Source organism: Corvus brachyrhynchos, unplaced genomic scaffold (genome assembly GCF_000691975.1).
Source record: "Corvus brachyrhynchos isolate BGI_N302 unplaced genomic scaffold, ASM69197v1 scaffold14, whole genome shotgun sequence".
NCBI classification, from domain to species: Eukaryota; Metazoa; Chordata; class Aves; order Passeriformes; family Corvidae; genus Corvus; species Corvus brachyrhynchos.
Window position 1 is genome coordinate 16291345 of NW_008239110.1, and position 24239 is coordinate 16315583.

The window sequence follows — 24239 nt, forward strand, 5'->3', positions numbered from 1 at the left end:
GGAAAGAGATTAGTTCACTTAATGAGTTACTCATTACCTTTTACTGAACTGATGTTTCTTGCTTTAATAGTAATGTTAGATTTTTTTTTACACTGATAAGACGTGTTTATGTAAGGATTAATAGGTGGTGGGATGAGTCTGGTATTTTCAGGTGAGTAAGAAAGCTAATTTCATTTTCTTCTTTGCTTAAACACTGTATACGAATGGCATTTCTTTGTTTCTTTGTTTCCTCAGATGATCATTAGTTTGAGAACTAAAAGTTAGGGGGTTACCATAGTGATTTTTGCTTCACTTCCCTGAGCCTCTAATGTTTACATCCAGTTTGTACCTTTTTTATTGAAATATTTCTTCTTCTGCTAGACTGCAATTTGTTTCACAGCCTCTTTACCTTGATGACTAGGTGAATGTAAGGCTCTGAACATTAGCTTTCAATGTTGTAATTTTATCTTCTGTGAGATGCTGAAAGATTTTTCTTAGCAAATGCTTGTTTGAATTAGCACATGCAGTATTTGTATTTTGATACATGGGAATTTTTCCTCTTGCTTGCAGTTGTTTCAAAGCTGGACCGTCTGAAAACTTCAGGTGCAACAGATGATCTCTATAACATGTTAAGAAAATGTGTATCTTTTCATAGAAAAGGGACACACAGTTTTGTAGGAAGTAAAATTGGAGGTTACACTTGGAAAAAGCTTTCTTCAAACATTCGTGGATTTAGAGTGTTTTGTATAGGCTAGGAGAAATAAATATTTAGGTTAAAAAGAAATTGTTTTGTTTTTTCTTCAGTATCAAGTAATTCTTTGTGCAAGCAGATGTTGAAAGTCACATGCAATGAAGACAGTGGAAGAAAAGCTTAATTAATCTGATAGGAAAGCACTTCCTTTTACTAAGAAGGCAAAAAGAACCTCCCCCCAATATTCTGGGAAACATTGAGTTTCTCTAAAATGAGGCTTTCTGAAAGTTTAAAAATGGGAAGGAAGGTGGTGAATTTAATTCCCACCTTTTAAAAGCTTACTTGGAATACCCAGTTGACTCCCTGGTCTTTCATCATATAGAGGTGTTCTGTCAAAGTTGGTTTAAAAAAAGTAATAAAAAATAGTTATTGCTAGTGATGTGGAAGGTATGTAAACTTTCAAGAAAAAGAAATCCTTCTCTGTGGGCAGAATCTGTTGTCAGAAGATGCTGTCTCAAAGGATATTTCTGCAGCTGGTTAGAGTTTGGTTTATACAGTGACAGTGAAAAGGTGAAATGTCAGGATTCCTTGTATTCCTAATATTTCCTTGTACTGAGTAAGAGAAATAATCTCTGATCATTCTGTGTGAGATGCCTTTCATACATTATTTTCAGTTGCTGAGAATGCTCTACCTTGACATTTAAATATAAAAAAATTGAAGGGTAGCCCTATATTTGAAGGAAAGTAATCTGATCGTAGAAATGAGAATGACACCTAATTGCAGGATACCAAGCAGACCAAATTTCCAAAATGTTTGTCTAGATGCCTCATATCAAACTCAGTCCTTGGTGTTGCTTGATTCTTTTCAGCAAGGAGCATTTATGAAGCAATCGGTGTGACCAGATGGTTGCTATAACGATATTGGTAATGACTATTGGTTTATTATTAAGGAGGTAATATAGTTGCATATCTGCTATGTTCCATTGCAAACTGCATGGTATTTCCATGTTCAAAAGTGAAAACTGGAGACTGAAAGACTATGGCAAGAGCTGTCTGTGCGAACAATGGAGTTGAGGTTCTCTCAGTCCTGCTGTTGTTTAAAAAGAAAATTCTTCCTGCCTTCTCTGTGACTAAGGCTGAAGCAGAGGACTGACAGGGAGGGGAGTTATGGTGGAATTAAGTAACCTGTCTCCATCCTATTCTACAGTGAGTCTTTCTATCACTGCTATTATAGTGGTGAGAATTATATTGCAATGAAGGTGATGCTTCAGTTCTGCTCCGCTAAATGCTTAATCTTGTTCCTTTCTTGTTATGGTAGCAATGTAAGTGTGAGGTCAAAAAGAAAATAAAACACTCTTGCTGTGGTAGTAAAGACTAGCCTTGTATGATCATGTTCATTAGTCTTTGTTTTCTTCAGTCAAGTGGAAGTTCAAAGTGTGTACTAACCATGTAAAGAAGAAAAATAAACAGAAACAAGTGCCTTGACAGTAATGGTTTTTTATTTTGTTCACTTGTTGCCATAGCACTTGAATGCTTGTATTATGTCCCTTTTAAAATGCATGCCTCAGGTCTCTTGGAACATCCCCCAGTGTCCCAGAACTTTGCTGAGCTTTCCTCAGACCAGTGATGCCATGAACACTGAACTGTATTATTTCCCAGTGTTTGCATGCTAGTTTTCTCCTCTTCATACCATAGTGCTTGTCCTGTTTGGTGCAGTCTCGGTGGTTTACGGAGAAGGAGGGGAAAAAAAAGAGACTTAGAAATGGACTCTGAAGTCTATTCTTCTCATAGCTAGATTTAGACCTTGAGAATTGCAGTGCTAAGAGGACAGAGAGTTTGAATTTTTTAAGTATTCAAAATTGAAATGTATTAAGTTGCAGACTGAAAATTTTATGTTGACTTTTTTTTCTTATTTATTAATGGTGGAGATGCTTCACAGTTTCTAAAAAAAAATTGTGTGAGAGTTTGTGGATTACAGTATTGATGCTGCCTTTATGATTTCTATTTTTAGAGTGATCCTCTCAGCTCCTAACATGTATTCAGTATCTTGTCTTTATTGCAAAATAATTTTCTGAAGTCTGAGCTCTTATTTCCCCTTTAGTAACAGTGATAAGTTTCTTTCCAAATGCATAAGACATAAAAAAGGTATCAACAGTAAAAAGTAATGCCAGTAATACTTTTGTCCATGGCCTCAGCTGCAATCACCCTAGGCATTTCTCATGAGTATGCTAAATTTTCATATATTTGACTTGCATTTCTGTATACTGTAGTAGAGTGTTTGTGATTATGGCATATGTTGTCTTGTATCAGTATTTTGTTGCTATATTTTCATTGCAAAAAAAAAATGCACAATACAAAAAAAAATAGGTAACAATCTATTACTAATGGATGAAACAGTTCGGAAATTTAAGTGGATTCTACTTCCAACCTCACAGTTTAGACAAAGACACATTAGGCGGAGACTAATGAATGCAGTCTGACTCAGAAGTTACAAAATAGGGGTGTGTGAAGAGCTTTTTTCAGCTTGACGTCTGAAGAGGGAGAATAACAATAATTTTAAGTAACTCAGATTTTTTTTCCAAACAGTGAAACGGAAATTTTTATTTTGATTGACATGAATTGTTCCATGTGATGCAAAATGAAAACATTTTCTTTGGTCATTTGACTTTTTTTTTCAATGCAAAGACAATGAAAACAAATGTCACAAAACTGTGAATGGAGGACGTGACAGTCTTTTGCCTAGGATGCAAAGAAAACTTCAGCAAGTAGAGATCTTACCAGATGAAATCCTTGCTTCCAAGATGTTCTGCTTCCCATGTTTTTAGCGTACTTTGAGTCAGGCTGTCTAGCCAGGTGGCACATCTTCATTTTCTAAGAAGTAATGAGTTAGGTTTTCTCTGGACTGAAATCCAAGTGTCCCATCAGTTTAGGATCTTTCTCATCCTGCTTTTCCATCTTATAATGCACAGTTAATTTTCTGTAGTGATTAGTAGTAGAGACAGATCGTAGATAAATGGTGCTTATTATTAAAGATCTTACCAGTGAAGTCAACGATAACCTTCAGATCAGGTCTTCCGTGAAGACTGTTAATCTCATTTTATTTAGTGTTGCACCACTTCAGAGGTTGAATAGTCCCTGCTTAACACTCTTGGATTTCTCATACTTTGTTCTTTGTGTTGATTTTGCTTTATATTTTCTTTGCTTTCCCTCCCACCCCCACCTTCTGGCTGCAGAAGCTTCAGGAAGACTCACGCTCAAGGCATGATTTTGGATACCCTTTTTGGTCTCAGTGAAATGATTGTGGTAACTTCTGCTTGTGAGTCTTCTTTTTCAACTGCTTTGAAAGGATGTAGCAACCTAAGTGTTACTTGTGTCTACCAAGAAGGGATGGAGTATTGATTTTCTTCAAGAATTTTGGCACTGAAGCTTTCAGCTGCTCCAAAATTTCCACTTAGAATAACTTTGAAAGAAAGAGTATACAAAAAAAAATAAAACAGATTAGAGGTTTGGACAAAGATTCGGGTCTAGTTCATTTTGCTGCTTTTGGGGTTTTATCTTTCCTTTCTTTTTTTTTTAAATTTGGTTATCTGGCTTAGTACAACTAAACTTGAGAATCTAATCTGAGAAAAAAAAAGACCTTTAACAAATGACTGCCAAATAAATAGATACATTTTACATACTCTGTTTACACAATGGTATATTGCCTCACTAATATAAAGTTAACATTTCCTGTTTTTCTAATAGACATTGAAAGATATGTGAAAGGAAAAGACAAAGTAAACATTCAACATATGTGCTCAGTATCAAAGGAAAGTATTGAAAACATAGAACTTAATTTAAGACAGTTTTAAATTATTTTATTATGCATGGTGAAAATTATCTTTGCAATAATTTATTCAAAACTTCTACAAACAATTTTGCAAGTCGATATTTTCATAATTACATTATAGCAATATTCAGTGCTATTTTTTGCCTAAGAAAAGGGAAACTTAAGTAATATTTTCAAGTTGAGAGTTCATACTGAACTCGAGTTTCTGATATTTAATACTACAGAAAAAAAAAAGGATATAAAATATGTAATGTACTTCTAAATTATGCTGCAAAGATGAAACAACTGTGGAAAACTGTGTGTTAGTAGTATTGCAGTCTCCCATTATTGTGAAAACAAGAGACAGGATATCTACTGGTACATCCGTGTGGGCCAAGTTGGAATGAAAGTTTCTTTTGTGCAGTTAGACAGCCCACTTTTCTATCTTGGCACGTCTTCTCTCTCTGAGAAGAAACTCATGTTGTAATTTCTACCATTTCTTGGAAAAAAAAGAAAAACTTAGTAATCATATGAATCATAATACTTAAAAAGTAATGAAGTTGCAATATGCAAAAAGCATACTATACAGAGCAGTCCTTCAGTTTGAAGTCAAATTGATTATTCACATTTTTCATTAGCATCCATCATTTATTGACCACAATGCTTACTGAAAAGAGATGTGTTACACATCTTTATATAGATCTATGACAGATTTTCCAAATTGTGAAAGGAGGATTCATGCCTGTAAATGTAGGTCATAACTCAACATACTCTTCAAGTATTCCAAAGGAAAATGGTACACTTAAGTGTTGGTATTTACTTGAAATGACGCAAATTTCGCTGTTGGGTTTGGCAGTAGATTTCTGGACAGTAATAGATTTCATTCTGACGGCAAAAAAAGAGTAGTGGGTATTTTGTGTGGGTTTTTTGTCTTCTGTTTGATTAGAGGAACTGAAGATCTATTGTTTTTGGGGGTTTTGTTTCCCTTTCTTTTCTTTTTTTTTTTTTTTTTTTTTTTTTTTTTTAGTTCATTGTTACCATGGAAAATTACTGGGAGAAAGAATAGCTTAATTGTCAAAAAATGCTTATTTTTTTTAAAGGAAGAATTTGTTAAAATCCGGGTGGACTATGTGAAGGAGTAACTTTAATCACTAAAATCTCATTGAAGCAGAGAGGTATGAATATATCAGCCTGAGGCCAAATGTAGGTATGCTTTCATGTCAGTGCAAAGGAATTGTATATACAAGAAAATAAAAACCAAACAGCATAGTTTACCTGGAATTTTCAGTTTAAATGGCAAATGTCACAGAAATTCAATAGAAGGAAAGTTAGTCAATTAAACACTGTGGACCAATGGACAAATTGCTCAAAATTCAACTTGTTCAAAAATCAAATTATTTGATTGAAGTCTGGAGTCAAGAACATTTGAATGAAGAAAGCACAAGACAAGAGACAAGCTGGGTAAGAGTACATATTGTCTCAGCAAACAAGTCTCTATCAGAGAAAATTGGTATATAATGCCTGAAGTAGAGTAGGAAAAGTTAGGGCTGCAGTACTACTTAATCAGGGTGGTGAGACTAAGTAAGGAGGCTGTGAAGCAAAAAATGAAGGCAAAAAAACTACTATAGCGAAAAAGTAAACTATTGTCACAAAGTAAACTAAAGTCACAAAGGCTGATTTTTAAATCCCTTTAAATGTTCTTTCAAGAAGCAGTTTAATGGTACAACTAAGAATATGGGATGCAACTCAAAATGTTGTAAGAAGAGTTCAAGGCAGGATGGCTCAAAATACTGTTATTTAAAGACTGTTCTATAAAACAGCAATAATATTCTCATTATTTAATGTTAAGTAAATTTTGGAAGTTAGTAAAAAAGATAAAGCAATCTCTGAGGGTGGAAGTATATTTTTATATGGCGCTTTTTTTAAATATGTAGGAGTTTATACATGCCATTTACAAAAAAAGAATAGATCTTAGAGTATCCAAAAAGGTAGCAGCATATAATGCCTGACTATTAAAAGACATTAAAAAGTGAAAGACATCATATAGAAGCAAGGAAAATAGGAATTTTGCAAATTAACGTAAAATTGCGGTAAGGCGAAAGAAGAAACAAGAACCAAACTGCTGCCCTTTCCTTCCAAAAAAATGACTGTGCTGGAGGCCTAAAAAGTCCTAAGAGAAGCGTTTTCAAGCAGATCAGAATTATAAAGCTAATAGACAAGTGAGATATAATAGGAGTGCCAAGGACAGCAAATCCATAGCAGATGAATTCTGTGGCTTGAGCTTCCTACGGAGGGGCATAAAGAAGTAACTACAGTAGAGCTTTTCTTTGTTTTGGAAGTTGGGGATCTTCTGAAGGAAGAATAGATCCAAAAGAACAGTTAAAAGGCCTTGGCAGATTTGTTCCCCAGTTTTTATGGCTGATCACGTTGTCATATGGTGGGGAATATCCCTGTGGTCAGTTGGGGTCAGCTGTCCCAGCTGTGTTCCTTCCTGACCCCTCAAGCACCCCCATGCTCTTCACCGAGGGAGGCAGGGTGAGAAGCTAAAAAGGCCTTGATGCTGTGCAAGCGCTGCTCAGCAGTAGCTGGAATATCTTGCTGTTATCAACACTGTTTTCATCACAGATCCAAAGCAAAGCCCCACACAAGATACTGTGAAGGAAATTAACTCTGTCCAGCCAAAATCAGCACACTACTTGACTATATAAGTCATTTTATATCATGTATTATAAATGAAATCTGAAAAATTCAAACAGTCGAGAGTTTGACAAAACCCACGAAGTGTAGTTTTTGTAATTAAAGTAAGCACTACTATTTTTGTAACTTTGCAACAATTAATCATGATGGAAGCAAAGAACAAAAAGCACATTTCGTGCACATAATTCTTTAATCTGTGTTTTACAGAAGATTTATGATGACATTCCTGGCCTGGCCTGTTCATTCTGTGCTACTTAGAAATGGATTTTTTCCCTCCCCTGACTTTTCTTCTAGTAGCTGCTGTAAAATATCTCCGAAGTCTGAACAGGTTAGGTTCATAGTTGGAGAGGTATCAAAGTTTGTCATATTCTACAACTGAATGTCCTATTTTTTCTTTCTTTATAAATCATTATAAATGGTTTTAAAGAAAATGAATGCTTACCATTCACAGGGATCCCATCTGGTTTTCAAAAGCATTTATCCGTTTATGTTCCCAATGACATGACACAGGTTTTGCTAGAACTTAGACTCCAACACTATACGGTAATTGTAATGGACTTTTCCACACATGGATTTCCATCACAAAAAAACCCCAAAAAATTTTGTTAAAATTGCTCCAGTCCAAAATTCTTCAGAGTTGTGGTTCAAAACAAGAATGTTGTATCAATGTAAAGCATATTACCACAGTTTATTTAATGATAACATTCAGGAGCAGATGTACTTGTTTACTGTTTGAACAGCTTAAATCCTCACATTCTCTCTCTTTTACATCAGCAGTTGTTTTTGGCAGCCATTTGCAACTGCTTACAGCTGTTAAACGTTCCTGTGGATTTTCTTTCTACTGGTCACAATTCTGTACTGGCAGTAATTTGTCTGTAATTCCACGGTGGACTCCACAGTGCGTCTCATTCAGGAAGAAAAATATAGTGGGAAGTGCCATGAATTTTTAGGATAATCATACAATGAATAAGGGAAATCATAAAGTCTTGGTAGGAAAGCGGGGATGGGTGTTTGGGTGAGATTTTTTTACTATTGTTTGGTTTGGCATACTTAGAAGCCTTTTAGTTAAATCTGAGGATCAGAATGCTTTTTATTATAATGTCCAAGAACGCATAACTTTCCTTTTTTGTCATTTATTTGAAATTACTTGTCTCATTTATGATCATTGTCCAAAAAGAGGGGTACTACTTTGAAAAGTAGTAAAGAAAAAATATACTTTTCAGGTAATGTCATCTCACTCCAATAGCATAATTTGGATTTTAATGTTGTGCTTTTTGAGTAATTTTGAATGTGTTTAACAGACTACTGCATTTAATCCTTTAAGCAGAGAGGTGATTATGTTTAACTCAGTAATGCCTAGGTATTTCACCTCTTCTTGATCAGAACTCAGACTAACATAATTTTCATAACTGCTTTGCAGTAGAGTTGCCATTGGCATCAGCATAAAATACCTTTTCACTGTTTTAAGAGATGGAGTCTCACTTCTAAGTACACTCAGAAGAGCCAGTAGAGCACAAACCATCATGGTTGTGTTAAAGTACAGTATTCCAGGCCTTGCATCTTGTCTGAGTCCCTCATAGACTGTGGTGTGCATAATTGTTGCTGAAGCTACAGCCTGGTGCAATGTTTCCACTTATGTAAGACAGTTACAAAAAGAAAATAAAAACTTGAAATTATACAAATACATTTCAAGGTAATCAAATTTCTTATTATTCTGTGATTTACTAATAACTATTGCTCTGACAATGAGCAGTCTGTTTACAAGTATGCAAGATGATGTCTTTGACAAATTGTTTCTTGTCCAAAAATGACAAGCATGAGAATTACAGGAGCCATAAAAAAGCAGTGGCTTGAATAGGGAAGTGAAATTGGAAAGAGAAAAATGGCAAAAGCAAGTTAATCAAAACTGAAGAGATGAAGCCCTATTTAGCTTAAGCTGTAGGGTATAGTTGTCAATGACACAATAGTATTTGCTAAACAGTTTGTTAAACTGACATTTGCCTGTATTCTTAGGGGTAATGAATTAGTTGAGATACAATTTGACATGCATAGCCCTTGACATTTTAATGCAAGTTTAAGCATTGCATTTCAAGCAGCTCTTGTACTCATTAGTGAGGCACAGAAGTGAGTTGTGCTTTCACTTACTAAACCACTAATTTATTAAGATAGTGAGATGTTTATTAAAAACATAGCAAAATTTGCCAAATATACCATTTCTTATATGCAATTATTATAAATATGTATTTATGAAGAAAAATTGGATGCTGAGTTCTGGCATATGCTTCCATCTACTATTCTAGTTGTGAAATCAACTCTAATGATAGAGTAGGTCTTGCACTAAGAAAACTCACAGAAATTTTGTCTTGAGGGATTAAATCTAAGATACCAAGAGAATAATTAATCAGCAGTAATTTTCTGTCTACTGCAAATGAGCTATTTGCAACAGATAATTAAAGCCGCTATTGGATAGGAGAATTATAAGAGCTACTGAATCACCTGTTGAAAAATTTATTTTCAGCATTGTTCATCTTCATATCGATGTGCTTGCATAACTTGAGAATGTAAATCATGGAGTACTTTTCCCATTAGATCATTTTAAGGCTGACATTTTTGTCTTCTCCACTCCCAATTATGAAGTTTCAAGACCTTTGGTGCAGGACAGAAACTTTTCTTTCCTATATGCTGCTGTCTGAGATTAGATTTTAGTGAGGAACTGACCTTTCTTGACAATAGTTTAGGGTCAGACCACCACCTTACACAGAGCACCAAGGTTGAAGCCCACACTCTTGATATGATGTACAAAATAAACAACTGAGCACTTGCACAAAGTGAGTTCTTTACCACTACTAGCCAAAAATTATTGTAGGATGATGTTTCCACTCCAATTACACTAAGTAGCTTCCTCTTTTTATGAAAGAACTAAGTCTTCCAGTTTATCATGAGTGAAAAGCATACTGGTTAGTGATGATGTTTGCTGGAAAAGAAAGTGAGCATAAAAACTCTGTGCCACACAGCCACACAGCTGGGGTTTTTTATATCCTACAAACAGCTTGAGATTGATTGCACTCAAATTGCTTGGCAAAGTAGCAGGCTTCAAATACCAGAGCTCTAAGTAGAAAAATACACCACTTGGATTCATACATGGGTATTTTAAATTTGTATGAGAGCATGGTACATACTTAAAATTCTTAAAAACTCTGTTGAAGTGTGTTAATTTTAAGTGACTCAGCAGTTGATAATATACATTATTGCCAAGTGGCAGCATTTCTACTGTTGCATTAACAACAGAGGCAGTTAATATGATGCATGTTTGCATATCAGTTCATGCTAGAAACATGCACAGAAGGAGGGGCAGAAAGAGTGGTTTTAGGTGCTCAGCCATGGTGGTGAGGTGCAGTCTGGGCACAGTCCTCAGCACTGGCTGCCACCACTGCCCCACTATAGCAGAGCCCTCAGCTCAGGCTGAGTTCCAGAGCCAGGAATCAGATTTTAACCTCTGAGACTGCAAGAACTGTCTGGGACCTTGCTGAAGTTGAAGGAGAAAGAGAGAGTGTCCTTGCATGCAGAATGGTTTCTTAGGCTATGTCTGTCATTTCTCAGTGGCAGAAACCCAATGAAATATGTTGTGAAATTCTAGTCATAGGTCTCGTGGTCACCTGGCTGGAGCACACTGCAAGCCCTTTCAGGTATTTTTGTTACAGAAGCTAGGATTGGATGGATCTGAGTGTTGCCCAGTATCCACACCCAGCAGCTGAGAAAGGTTACCTTGATAATTAATACCAGCCTTTAAAGGGTGTTGGAAAAAGGTGACTCTGTAGGCATGACAGAAACAAGAAGCTGTTTAGGAATGACTGAGTGGCTTATAGAGGAGAGGCACTATAGATTTAATGCTATAAGAAAATCAGCAGAAATAAAATGAGATCTCTGTGAACTAAAATTCAGCACCTAAACTGGGACAGCATAGCTTTAATGTTGTATCAGCAGCTGCCCAGAGGTGTGAAACTGAGCTCTTCTTGCTGAACGAAGGCTAAGAATATAATATCAACCTTCTACAACCCTTTGGCAGACTCTCTATGTGTCACAATGAAGTGTAGTGCAAGAGAGTATTTCTTAAAAACCTGAATGTTCTCGGTGCAGCTAGTAATAGAACCCATGGTTTAGTCGAAAACAGAGCACAGATCCTGGTCTGAATAATCGCCTGTTGAATAATCAAGTAATTACACACACATGAATGCTACATTTTAGAATGGTTCCAGAAATTGTACACCATGTTTAAAACATAAACAAAGGAAAGATAATAGATATTAAAATTACTGGTGTTATTTGTGAATGGGCATCATATCTTTTCCTGCAAATGAGGCAAAGAGGTAAGAAAATAAGCTCCAGCAAATGAAATGTTAAACTGCAATAAAGATGTGAAAAAGATTCTGAGTGACTGAATTGAAATAAACCTTTTTTCAGACACATCAGATGCAGGAAGTCTGCCAGAGAATTGGTGGGCTGAGAGATGATCAAAGAGTGTTCAAGAAAGATAAGGTCATTGCTGAAAAACTAAATTAATGATTTGAATCAGTATTTTCTATAGAGACTGTCAGGAGAGTTTCTGCACTAGAAACATTATTTACAGGAGAGGAGTTGGAGAAAGAGTTGCAAACTAGGTTGTTAACTGAAGAGGTGCAGAAAAAAATGATAAATTGAATAGCGAAAAGGAACTCAAGGCTAAAATAGGTGAATTATAACAGTTACTATTTAACTCCTCACTGTCAGATATTCTCAGTAACTGAGGAGTGTGGAGTGTCGAATGAAGCACTATTTTTTTAGTAATATTCCTTAGGCATCCCAGGAAACTACAGATCTGGAAGCCTGATACCTGTGCAAAGCTAATTAGTAGTAAAGAAATGGAATGAAGTATAGAGCTGGTAGAAAGATACATTTCTTTGTTCCAATTTCAGAACTGGAAGTATTAAGTGAGTTTAGTATGAGGCAGGTCTAAAACAAGCAAAGGAAGGATCTCTTTTCCTACAACATGAATGAGCTGAGAAAATCCTAATTAAGTGATGGTGAAGATACTGAAAGGTGGCTTGGATTTAAGGTGAGACTGAGTTCATGGAAATCATTTGAGGCTTACCAGATTTATAGAAACTACCTATGGCTCAGGAAATTCCTTAGGAAGTGTTGTGTATGCTTGTTTTCATCTTACTGTTAACATGCTGGTTTGAATGCTGTGTGGGGCAGACCGCCAAGCTAGATAGGTCTTTTGGTTCTGACATGGTCCAGAGATTCTAATGTGCTTGAGGTGTCCTTCGAATATATTTGGTAGTGTCCCTGTTGTTCAGCATTCTTGCAGACAATCTAAAAAATCAGAAAACTATGTAATAGCAGCGTTTGTTGGTAATGCGAAATTTAAGATAATTTTTTCTATTAGCAGCTTATGATACTACATGAAAAATACTTTATGGAAATGAGTGTTGCTAAAAGCAAAGTAATACATGTAAGAAGAAAAAAGAATTATGCATGAATGCTGATGGGCTAGTCTTAGACTAAATTCTCTTCATAGTAGAGAGCTTGTAACATTCTCTACAGTTCTCAGATAAGAAAAAAGTTGATCTATCTTCATGCTGAATTTTAAAAATTAAAAGATGTTGACTGCTTCCAATTTTTTGAAAAGAAAAAATTAGAATACTGTCAATTAAATAATGATGAGTTCCAGGTTTAAAAGGAAAAAGAAAACAAACAACAACCCCACCAGAGCCAGTTATGTTTGTTATTTTTTCTTTTTTAAGAAGCAAATTTCCTCACATTGGGACAAGTAAGTGTATGTAGTGATGAAAAACAACATTTGAAAAAGGGAGTAGAGCTTTAATACAGAAAAGGGCAGACATTACATGCTATGACTCAGATTCACGCTGTAACTCAGGAAGCCATTAGACTGATTAGTCAGAGGAAGTGATCATATTGTACTAGAGGGATCAGTCTCTAAGTGCACTGTTTCTTACAGAACCATTCCTTCATTACTGTTCTCTTCTGGCCTCTGTTGGAGATTCCTAAAGATTCCATTTGCTTGAATATAGTCCTGGACAAATGCCTTGTTAAGGAAAAGTTTTTCTGTAGTTGAAATCTGAATATCTTTCATTTAGAATCCAAAATTATAATTGCTTCAGTCTTGGAAATGGTAAATAAAAGTTGTCCATAAAACCTGAACAAAATTTGACATTGTTCCCTCATGGGGACTTGGATTATCCAAATTGTAGCAGCCCAGTGGGCGGATTAAAGTGTTAATATTTTCCTGGAAGACTCAGCTTTGGATCTTTTCTCTGCTGTAGAGCTGTGGAGTGGCTCATAATGCAGTGTGTGCACAGCTATTGCAGGCCATCAGCGCTGTAGCTGCCTCTGTGCAACTGAGGCTGATCTTTACAGGAGCTATACACGAAGTACCGTGATGATCTTATATGGCACAGGGGTAGATGCATAGTGAGGATTGTGTTCACTGGGACAGTTTTCAAATCCGATTCAAAAATATTTGGAGGGTAGGGGCCATGCTAGTCTATTGACTGAAAATTCTCTGCCCTGGGAGCAGTGTCTTACGAACAGGTGCGAGATAGTGGAGGGAGATGAAAAGAGTAAGTGTGCTCTGGAAAAACTCAGTGATGTCTCATTGAGAGAGTCATATTGAAAATTTTTAAAATCTAATCCTATTTAAACTTCTTTAAATTAAGAGTCTTACTGTTTTTTCCTAATTAATGACAGATGTTCCTAAAGTATTCTTAATTTCTTCCTTACTCTCTTTTCAGGGAGTAGGAACAACTTGGTTGGACAGTTTTCAAGTTAATGCCTAGTGTTTCCAGGAAGAAATGAATGGTTTCATCACAGATGTTTGTAGGAGGAGAAATAATTTAGAGTAATTAATTTTGCTGGTGTAAAATTTTCGCTTCAGATTCATTTTGATAAAACTACCTAGTTTTGAATTTTTTAGTCTCAGTGTCATTTTGGTGCACATACTTGAGCAGGTGCAGTGTTTCATGTGGGACATAGCTGCATTTCCGTAACTATGTGGACTTAATTGTTTGTTGTTTTAAAATGAAATTGTGAAACATTTAAAGAGAAAGCTTAAAAATAGTGTAAATGAAAGTCATCATCTCTATTAGATTAGCCTTGCCAAATAGATGAACTGCTGGCAGATAGATCCTTCCAAAAATAGGGTCTATTCTAAAATGAATGCCTCTTGGTTTATTTTGTTAATTTACACTTTAGCTGTAAAACCACCATTCCAAGGAGGTGGTTTTCTCCTCCATCAGTGTCTGAAGACTAAACGTGTTGTTTTTAAAATAATCAAAAGGTATTACTGCTGTTTGCCAGCTGTGTCATTTGCAGTCAAGCTGTGTCTGTGATTAATATTTTTAACTCTCTGTGGGCACTTGCTTCTTTTGATACATGGGATTTCACCTGCATCTTTCTCCCCTCACCCCCAAAATGTTTATTTTTGTCTTTTTGAAGAGATAGTCAGATTGGCATGCTGCTTATCGCCACAGTGCTGTTGTTCCATCAGATTGAGCAAGGCACTAATTTAGATTTATTTCTTCTTTACCTCTGGAATATCAAAGTTCAGTGTTTAGTATTCTATTTCTTTAAACCATAACCCATCTATGCTTGCTGGCTGTATTAAAGAAAACTCTTGGATCCTGTTTTAAAGGAAGGCAGTATTGGTGTGAAAAAATACTCAGAAGAAATATGTTTCCTTGCTCACAAGTAAATATTATGCAAAAAAGTCTTTAGGCATGTGTTTTTACTAAAATTCTCCTTCTTTTGGAAAGATCTGTCAATTTCCACTTGACTTATTGCCACTATCTTCAGGTTTCTTTTGAAGTTTACTCTCCACACATGTTCTCTCTCTTTTCACCAGGGACTTGAGCAGTTCTGTGGTCATGTGCTTTTGTCCTATTTGTAGCCAGACGTTTCTCATTCAGGACCTCCTCCTCCCTTCCTCTGGGGTTTTTATTATAATCTTTTGTTTGCACCATGTCTTTCTTATAGCATTTTATTCTGTTTGTTTCCAGTCAACCATGTCCTTTAGTTATTTGTAGTCAGGAGCAGAATTCAGTCAGAGCTCAGTGACTGTATTGTTATGATCTGAAGAGGAGGTAGCGATATCACCTGTTCCTGGAGATTACATGGCAGAAACCTAGTGATGCTGATTCATACATAGGCAAAATATGTTTGATGGCTGCTCCTGGTGGAGTGGTTCCCAGTGAGTTGGTGTACCTGTAGATACGGTGGAGCAGAATGCTGAACATGATGGGGTTTAGGGTTTCTCTCTTGGTAGTAAAAATCACAGTATCACAGAACAGTTAGGGTTGGAAGGGACCTCTGAAGATCATCTAGTCCAACCCCCCTGCCAAAGCACAGTCACCTAGAGCAGGTTACACAGGAATGCATCCAGGTGGGTTTTAAATGTCTCCAGAGAGGGAGATTCCATGACCTCCCTAAGCAGCCTGTTACAATGCTTGGCCACTGTCAATGTAAAGAAGTTCTTCCTCAATATTGAAGTGAAACTTCTTGTGTTTAGAGACGTAGCTCCTCATCCTGTTGCTGGGCACCACTGAAAAGAGTCTGGCACCATCCTCTTGACACACACCTTTGAGATAAGTAAGTGAGTTGATAGTATCACACAGCCAGTGCAAGACAGCAGTTGTTCAGTAAGTCTATCCAGCCCCTCCGAAAACTCCAGGAAACAAGAGCTACTGCTTTCCTGGAGGCAGTAGATGTACAGTCTCTTTCCTCAGTGTGAGGCAGCCACTGCTGAGGGAGTGCCAGCTGGTGTTTGGAGTGCAGCTGTTTGCCTAAAACAGCAGTGATAGGACCATGTTCAATGACAGAAAATGGCTGTGTGGCCTGACCTCTCACTCAGAGCACTGAGGTATGAGGCAACACATGTTCATTGCAAAGAATAAATAATTCTCTTATTTGTTCCAATGTTCTGCACATTTGGCTTAGCATCTGAACATTCTTCCAGTGTACCAGCCTGTGATAAAAATGCCCCAATTAAAATTTAACACTTGAGAATACAGAAAAATTAATGGTTTCTTTCCTCTCTCCGTCTAGGTGCTCATTAAAGTATTTTGCTATACTTTTTGTAGGCCTTTTCCAAGAACGGTTCTGTAGCAGCCCGTCTGCTGTATTTAGTTGATTCAGAGCTAATGTGTGCCATGATCAGCTACAAAGACAGGAGGGGAAGAAGATCTCTTATTTTTGTTGCCTTGCCTTTAATGCTGCAGTTGGGGTCGGAGAGTCTCTTTATGAAGGAGCCACAGAGCTTACCTAGAAGATTTCTAGACTTTAGGATAGAGCAGGCAGAGAAAGGGGGAGTTAGTCTTTACAAAAACCATGGTGTAGGCAGAGAGTGGTAGTATCTTTGGAAAAACAAATGCTGAACAAAGTTCTCAGAAGTGATAAAGACTTTCCTTGGGGACCAGCTGAAAAACAGTTGCAACCCAGGAAATTGTTTTACCTTGCTGAGAACAAGATTCAAAGGAGAAGATGGAAGATGTGTTGGGTAAACAGAAAGTGGGAAAGGAGAGGTGTTTATGAATGCTGATTTTTGTCTCATGTAGTTGTTGTAGTTTTCAGTATTTCAAAAGTTACCCTATCCTGGCTTTCAAGTAAACCTAGTTCAAAAGCCTTTTGATGATGATCGCTCTAAGAGGTGCAAACTGACCCCTTTTGAATTCTGAATCCCACTCCAAGTATACATTTCCTTAAAATTTCTGAGTCCATTTGGCTGTATGATTACTTTACCTATTTTTAGACTAGGAGAGGAGAAATGAATTGCCTGCAGCATGGACACTGTTTTAGGGCCTGGGTACACATGTGCAGTTTGTGCTGCAGTCTTTTTGTAGCTGATGACCTTCCTTTGCTCAAAATGCTTTTATTATAAAGACCCTTCATAGGTGAGGGCTGTGGACACATGGTATATTTAGGGGGCAAACTGCTTTCTAAGGAAAGAAGGTATTCTGCATGTACAAATGCATTCACACAGTGCCCGTAATGATATTTATTGCCCTAATCATGACAACATTGATGTAATGTAATTCCTTCCTGCTTTAATAACTCTTCAGATTCACACTTCTCTAATTAATGGACGACCTAGTGCTGATGATCCGTCACGTGAATTACTGGAGTTCACCTCTGCTCGCTTTATTCGCCTGAGATTCCAGAGGATACGGACACTAAATGCTGATTTAATGATGTTTGCACATAAAGATCCAGCTGAAATTGATCCCATTGTTACAAGGAGGGTAAGTTCTGGCAAGACAGTAGAAAGGCATGTGTAGAAGTTCTCTTATACTTGTAAGTGCTGTACCTGCCTTTGTTTGCCATAGGAAATTTTGAGAGATGATGATTACCTGTTGTTATCTTTTAAAATCCTGGTGTTGGAGAATTCCCTGTTCACTCTATTTTGTTATCTTCTCTAGAGCAGAATGAACAAATTTACCTTTTCTGCTTAATGGTGTTACTAAAAAGACACAGCTCCTTTGGCTGCAAACATTTGGATATAGGTATTTGGCAAGTGTTTGCTGTTAGTGTCTCTTGTCTCTTCTGCTACTTAGTCCTTTGCTACCTTTGACATGCCTTGAGTAGAATTTCTAATTGTACTATAAGTAGTTGTAGGGCCTGAATGCAACACTTTTAGCATTTTGATGTGATTGAGGGTAGCAGCAAACATTTTGCATTTTGCTTTAGCTTAAAAGAATGGATATAGCATTTAAACTTGCACCATACTCTGGTCTTCTCCACTGTGCCTTGGATGTGCACACCCCTGTCTGTTCTTTCTGCAGTCTTTACTTCCTCTCTAAGCCATATCTCCCTGTTGTCCTGCTGATCAAATGTCATATATTATTCTTGTTTTCCTCTGTTTTTTCTACTAAGCATTCTCAAAAACTGGTTTGAGGGATATATAATTTTCCACTTCCATTTTTTTTTTATTTCTGCTTACTTCCTCTTCCTGTTGGTCATCATATTTTGGTTTTGGAAAGTTTAGATTACCACTATAATAAGTCCTGTTACGAAGGGCAACGTATTGTTATTCTTAACTTTAGTTAATATCATTTATCAGCGGTGAATGAGCACTAAGAAAATTTGCTTCTTCCGTTCCCCATTTCTGGTTTCCATTTCCTTGTCTAAATAGAGTGCTGGCTGTTTCTGAAAGTTTGGAACAAGCCATTTTGTTTCAAATTGCAAACCCGGAAACCCTTCCAGTTGTGTGCAGTTATTGCAACCTCACTAATCATTAATACTGTGTGTTTATGTAAAAGTGGACATTTAATAATCTGATTCTAAGCAAATAGAAATAAAGTTGAATTCACACTTGAAAAATCACTGTATACTCATGCAAACTGAGTGCAGGATGAGACACTGATTTCTCAAGCCACCAAAGAACAGTAACTTTGGTGTGGCATCTCTCCATGAGGCTGTCCTCAAAATATCAAGGAGCCACTGAAACTTGCCACCCTTGTCAGGAAACAAAGGGTAGCCACAAATAATACATTTTCTTTGTGTTGGAATGTTAACTAGGAGTGATAAAAGTTCTCATTTTGTTTGATATATTTATTCATGATCTGATAAAGATGTTGAACATTGTAATAGCAAAATTTGCAAATAGCATATATTTTGTTTGATTAGCCAGCTGTGAGCATGTTGCAGGACCCTTGCTGAAACGGAAGACAATGGATGAGATTCACTTTTCACAGATATAATATAAGATTATTAATATCCTTCTATCCCTCTTTCTGCTTAGGCCTCTTAATCCTCGCCAAAGAAAAAAGAGAAATGATCAAATGGCAGAAAAACAGGTCAAAAGTACTTAATCTCAGTAATAAAGACTATTCCATGATCATTCAAAAGACCAGTAGTGAAAAACAGTTCTTCTTTCCACAGTTCAGTGAATGCCCAAGTTAGACCCAGCTAAGGTGAACAAAGGTGTTTCATAGGTTTTTTCCTAGCTTTTCTTCTCTTCCCGTCATCATGCCTTTTTCTTTTCATATTTTCTGAAGAGAATAAATTCTATAGCATTTGACTTTTCATTATCCAGTGTGCATATAGCCTTTTCCTATTCTCATGTTTTTGTAATCTGTGTATAAATTGACATGGCTTTTGTGACTTCAAACAAATGGAACTGTGCCAGTTTACACCCTTTCTTTCACTCAGCCTGAATCTGTTGATCAAGACACGGCTTGGATTACACTGTCTGCTATATTTGTAATAGATCAAAAAAGAAATAAAACAGGACCTGACAGTTTTGTCTCAAGAAATGAATTCTGCAGTTTGGCACCTGCATTTTAGAATCCACTTAGCAATTCAATTTCTGTTTTGTCTTACAGTATTACTATTCTATAAAAGACATCTCTGTTGGAGGCATGTGTATATGTTCAGGCCATGCAAAGGCTTGTCCACTGGATCCAGCGACCAATGTATGTATTTTTCTTTTAAATGTTCCTAATTTATAGGGTGGAACATGAGAAAAAAAAAATCCCTGATATTGATATTCTTCAGAGTTCTGTGAATTTATGTCTGTTCTTCACCTACAGGAACAGTCAGAAGCAGTGCCAGGATGAAACAGTGCTAGCAACCAGAATAATAAACATTCATACAGTGTCAGCAGAGGCTTTCCTGAAATGAAAGAATGGGTTTCAGATAATTCGTATTGGAAGTTTCCTAGGAAAAACAGAAATCTGGGTTACATTATGTAGCTGTAGAAATGAGCACTAACAGTCAGTCTTTCTTTTCCTTCTTGATATTAATCAAGATGTTTCCTAAATGATTGTCAAATATTTAATTGATACTTGCAAACAAATGATGGCTCTAGAATGGTGCATTGACTATGCAGGGAGTACTAATTGAATGATCAGTTAAGCTAATCTAGAAAATCATGAGCTATTTATAATATCTTCCAACTTGTAACTCTTTTTTTGTACATAACCAATACAATAAAAACATAACAAATATAATGGATATAGAAATATAATTTGTTACTTATTGCCCAACTCCATCCACCCATTATTACTAATACTGAATTTCCCATCTATTAATATTACATGCCACAGTGTGGGGTCTCTTCATGTACTATTCACTCAAGTAGGAGCTTTATAGGATTTAACTGAAAATCTTGTTTGTATGTGACATTAAGCCATTATGTAGGAAATCATTTAAAGAAATGATGAAATCTTACAGAGAATACATTTAGAGTCCTACGCAATTTCTATGGATCCTTGTAAAAACGGAGCAAATTCCTTGGTTTAACCCTTCTGAGAATTTTCTGTAACAATACGTACAGCAAGTGTTGAACTATTGTTTCAGATGCCCTTAGTGATCAAACTGCAGCCTTGTCTCGGTGCCATCTGTATCGGGCCTGCCTCAGAAAATAAGTGCTGCTACTGCAATTAATACATACTTCAGATGATTTGGCTACTAGCTAAAATAAAGCCATTTTGACAACGGTGATGTCCTGTTTTGCAGGATGTCAAATATATATTTGTTGTCTGACCAGTATAAAAAGTAGCATAAATGAAACAGCTCAAGCCAGAAGAGATTTGGAGGTCTACCTCTCCAGGGATGTTCTTTAGACTGAGCCATGCCAAAATAGGCTTATAAACATTATGACTACACTTGTTAGCAGAAGGAATCTTTCCCTTAGCATTACAAGGAATAAACTTGCTAGAATTTACTGCCATGCTTTTCTGAAACAGTCCTTAACTTAGCATTGTTTTGCAAGATTTATGCTTTGTCCTGTGAGCCGTGGAGTTTCTCTGGCTTGCTGGTTTGACCTCGTATGGCCTCTCAAGGACCACAGAGAATCCCCTTTACTAAATAACTACCAGGAAGGCAATTTTTACTTCTCATTTCTCCAAACCGTGGGGTTTTTTACCTTTTTCAAGCTGCTTCTGTGGCTCAGGGAGTTTGGGTGTTCCTTACAGCAATATTTTCATGCTGGGACTCAGGTGGCCTTGTGGGGAACTGTAAAGTGACTGAAAGGCTGGACACGTGTTCATCTATTGTTACTTTAAACGCTCCTGCTATCCCTCCCATAGAATTAGTTACACAGTTAGAAGGTTACATGATAAGTTGACTTATCCAGTCAAAAAAATGCCAAAGTATATAAAAAGGGAATTTGTATTGGATCAGCCAATAGAATTGATTTCATTCTGTAGCTGCAGAATTGCTGCATCTAAGGGAAGGGTGGAGAATGGCTCGCTCTATCTGAGATCAGATCAGTTTTCCCGTATCTGAGGGCTACCAGTACTTTGGCTTATTTGTTTTATTGAGGAACTTTCCCATCCTCCTTTCTTTATCCCGTTGGAATTAAATTCTCCTGTGTTCTTAGATTCTCCTCAGATTATCTGGCCAACCATCTTCCTTTGCTTTGTGGCTGTCTTCTTCAAATAGAGCTATAGAAGTTAAACATGCTTGGTGAATGCAGGATACATAAATGAATAAAAATTAATAAACAAAGGAATTACAGGGTAGAGCCATTCTTAATGTTTTCATAATTTGAACTGGAATGCATATTATGTACGTGGACAGATTCTTCAAATCATCACATTGTGTAAATATTTGTTTTTGTTTTAAATTAGAAATCCGTCTGTCAGTGTGAGCACAACACATGCGGAGAGACATGTGATCAATGTTGTCCTGGTTTCCATCAAAAGCCTTGGCATGCTGGCACTCTTCTGCATAAGCATGAATGTGAACGTAAGTTGAAAGCAGTACAAAAGAGAAAATTTATTGCAACAGCTACTGAAAACTGAAATTGGGTCCTACATGATTTTGCAGTTAATTTGATTTCTAACCACACTTGTTTATGAATAACATTTGATGTGATGTTATTAATTTAATTAGATTGACTCAAAAGGCTTAGCAGAAAAATCACATGTAGAATTGTGGTTTTATTGAACTCAGAGTATTTTATTGTAACATGGTGATATTTGGGGAATACTATATGAAAAAAAAGTGTAGTTTTTATAATCATGATAGTTTTGTTTTTTTAAAATAACAGGGCTATATCCTGGTAAGTAAAAAAATCTTTTTACAGATTTTTCATGATATTAAACTTAAACAGCATGATTTTTGTATAAATGGCACTTTTATATGTCATAATGTTCATCCTTGCTGAAACAAAATATTTTTGTATGATCAAAATGCATGCTGAGTGTCTGATTTTTTAAAAAAGAAAATACAATGTATCTAGTTTTCCAACATGGAATGAAAACATAGCTTGAAATATCAACTTCCCACAGGGTGGGAATTTAATTTTCAGATTTATTGTAATAAGGGTAGTTATAACTGAACTTTAACATCTTACTTCCAAAGGTCACATACCACTTATATTTCTGAATATAATAAAATCTAATGCTCCATTACACTAAGTGTTTATTCAGTTGTAGGATTTCAGCTATAATTTTACCATGAGTGATTAAAAATAAATAAAAAGGAACAGATGTGCCCATATTACAAGTAGCCATTGCTTACTTGTGTCCTGTAAACTTTGGTCACAGACATCTTTGTTTTAGCTGGGGCTATGTCTGCACTGAGAATGCATTCTGGAATGAAATCAGGATACATTTAATTTTGTGATATTTAAGAGGTGCTTATACCCTGTTCAACTGTCAGTGAATTGTTGTATTGTCATGGTGGAAACAGTTCCCTGGGATCTGGTTCAGATGTAAGGAGAATGCCTCCCCACAATGTTGACAAGCTTTGAATTTCTTTTTATGATGAAATTAATGTTTTAATATCACAGGGAAAGGGACAGTGAGCTACCTTGTTTTCAGTGCAACAGAGTATTAGATTATCTTTCCTGTATTTGGACCTGAAGTCTAGAGTTCAGATACAAATGTCAAAAGAAGATTTAAGATTGGGAATCCCTTTGTTCTGCCCCAGTTCTTATATGCATATGTGCAAGTCAGATGTTTTTAGGATGTCTTTCAGCTTCTATTTGAATTATTTTAACTTATTCATACCATTCTGCTGCTTTCCTTACAACTCCTCTTGTATTTTAGTTTAGATGACCCTCTCATGAACCATATGTGTATGCAACCGTCAAAAGGTTTCTCAGCTATCAATTTAAACAGAAAAGAAATCAAACAACCTAAAACAAACCAGGAACATCATAATTAGACTGTGTCTGTCAACTTCTGTATTCCCCAAGATAAAATATTGAGGAAAAAAATACAACATACAGAATTTCAGGCTGTGTTTGTAATGGGACCACATTGCCTTTCACAAATGAAGCAGTAAATTAATGTTTGGATGTGCTTTTGGTTGCAATATACACAGGACCAAAGGTAAAATGTTGAATGACTCTTTTTAATACCTCAGTAACTGTGGGGCATCTCCAGTGGGAAAGTATTTGCTAATACTTCCTTTTTCTTTTAGCATGCAACTGTCATGGGAAGACTGAGGAGTGCTACTACGATCAGGATGTGGCAGACAGAAATCAGAGTTTGAATATCCATGGAGAGTACATTGGGGGAGGAGTGTGTGTGAATTGCTCGGGCTACACCAGTGGCATAAACTGCGAGACCTGCGCCGACGGCTACTTCAGGCCAAAAGGGGTAAACGCCTGCTCCCTCGTCCCTTCGCCGCAAAGCCCGGTGTTCAAACCATCACTGCAGCAGGGCAACAGCTTACGTTATTAAAAAGAGTTTGGAGTGCCATTTTGTGAAGGTTAACTTCTAAATCTGATGGTGCAGCAGCTGCTTTTCACAGCTGGAAAAGTATAAAAGTTAACGCTCACAGAAATAGGAAAGTGAATTGTGTTGATCTGAAGGCATGCACTTGAGGTCATGGCCCCCAGCTAGTATTTCAATCTAATTTAAAGGAGGATGTGGTCCTGTAAACAGAACTTTTGCCTCAGTAATGAATTTCAAGTTTTGTTATCAAAGTTCAAAGAAATACTGCTATATTTGATATTGATCAAAGAGAGACTGTAATTTCTGTTTTTAAAATGTAGTGTAGAATTAATAGCCACTGAAATTCTATAGTGTTTCATGAATGTCTTTAAATTTCAGTGCA

General features: G+C 36.5%; 1 protein-coding gene across 3 annotated transcripts in view; it reads left to right on the top strand.

Annotated features, from left to right (window-relative positions):
• LAMA2 (laminin subunit alpha 2) overlaps positions 1-24239 on the top strand; it is a 263456-nt gene that overhangs the window by 21101 nt on the left and 218116 nt on the right. For all 3 annotated transcript variants that reach the window (XM_017739565.1, XM_017739567.1, XM_017739566.1), the window contains exons 4-7: positions 17288-17467; positions 19550-19639; positions 21800-21917; positions 23601-23779. In XM_017739565.1, the coding sequence (XP_017595054.1) occupies positions 17288-17467; positions 19550-19639; positions 21800-21917; positions 23601-23779 (567 nt within the window). The remainder of the gene's footprint in view (positions 1-17287; positions 17468-19549; positions 19640-21799; positions 21918-23600; positions 23780-24239) is intronic.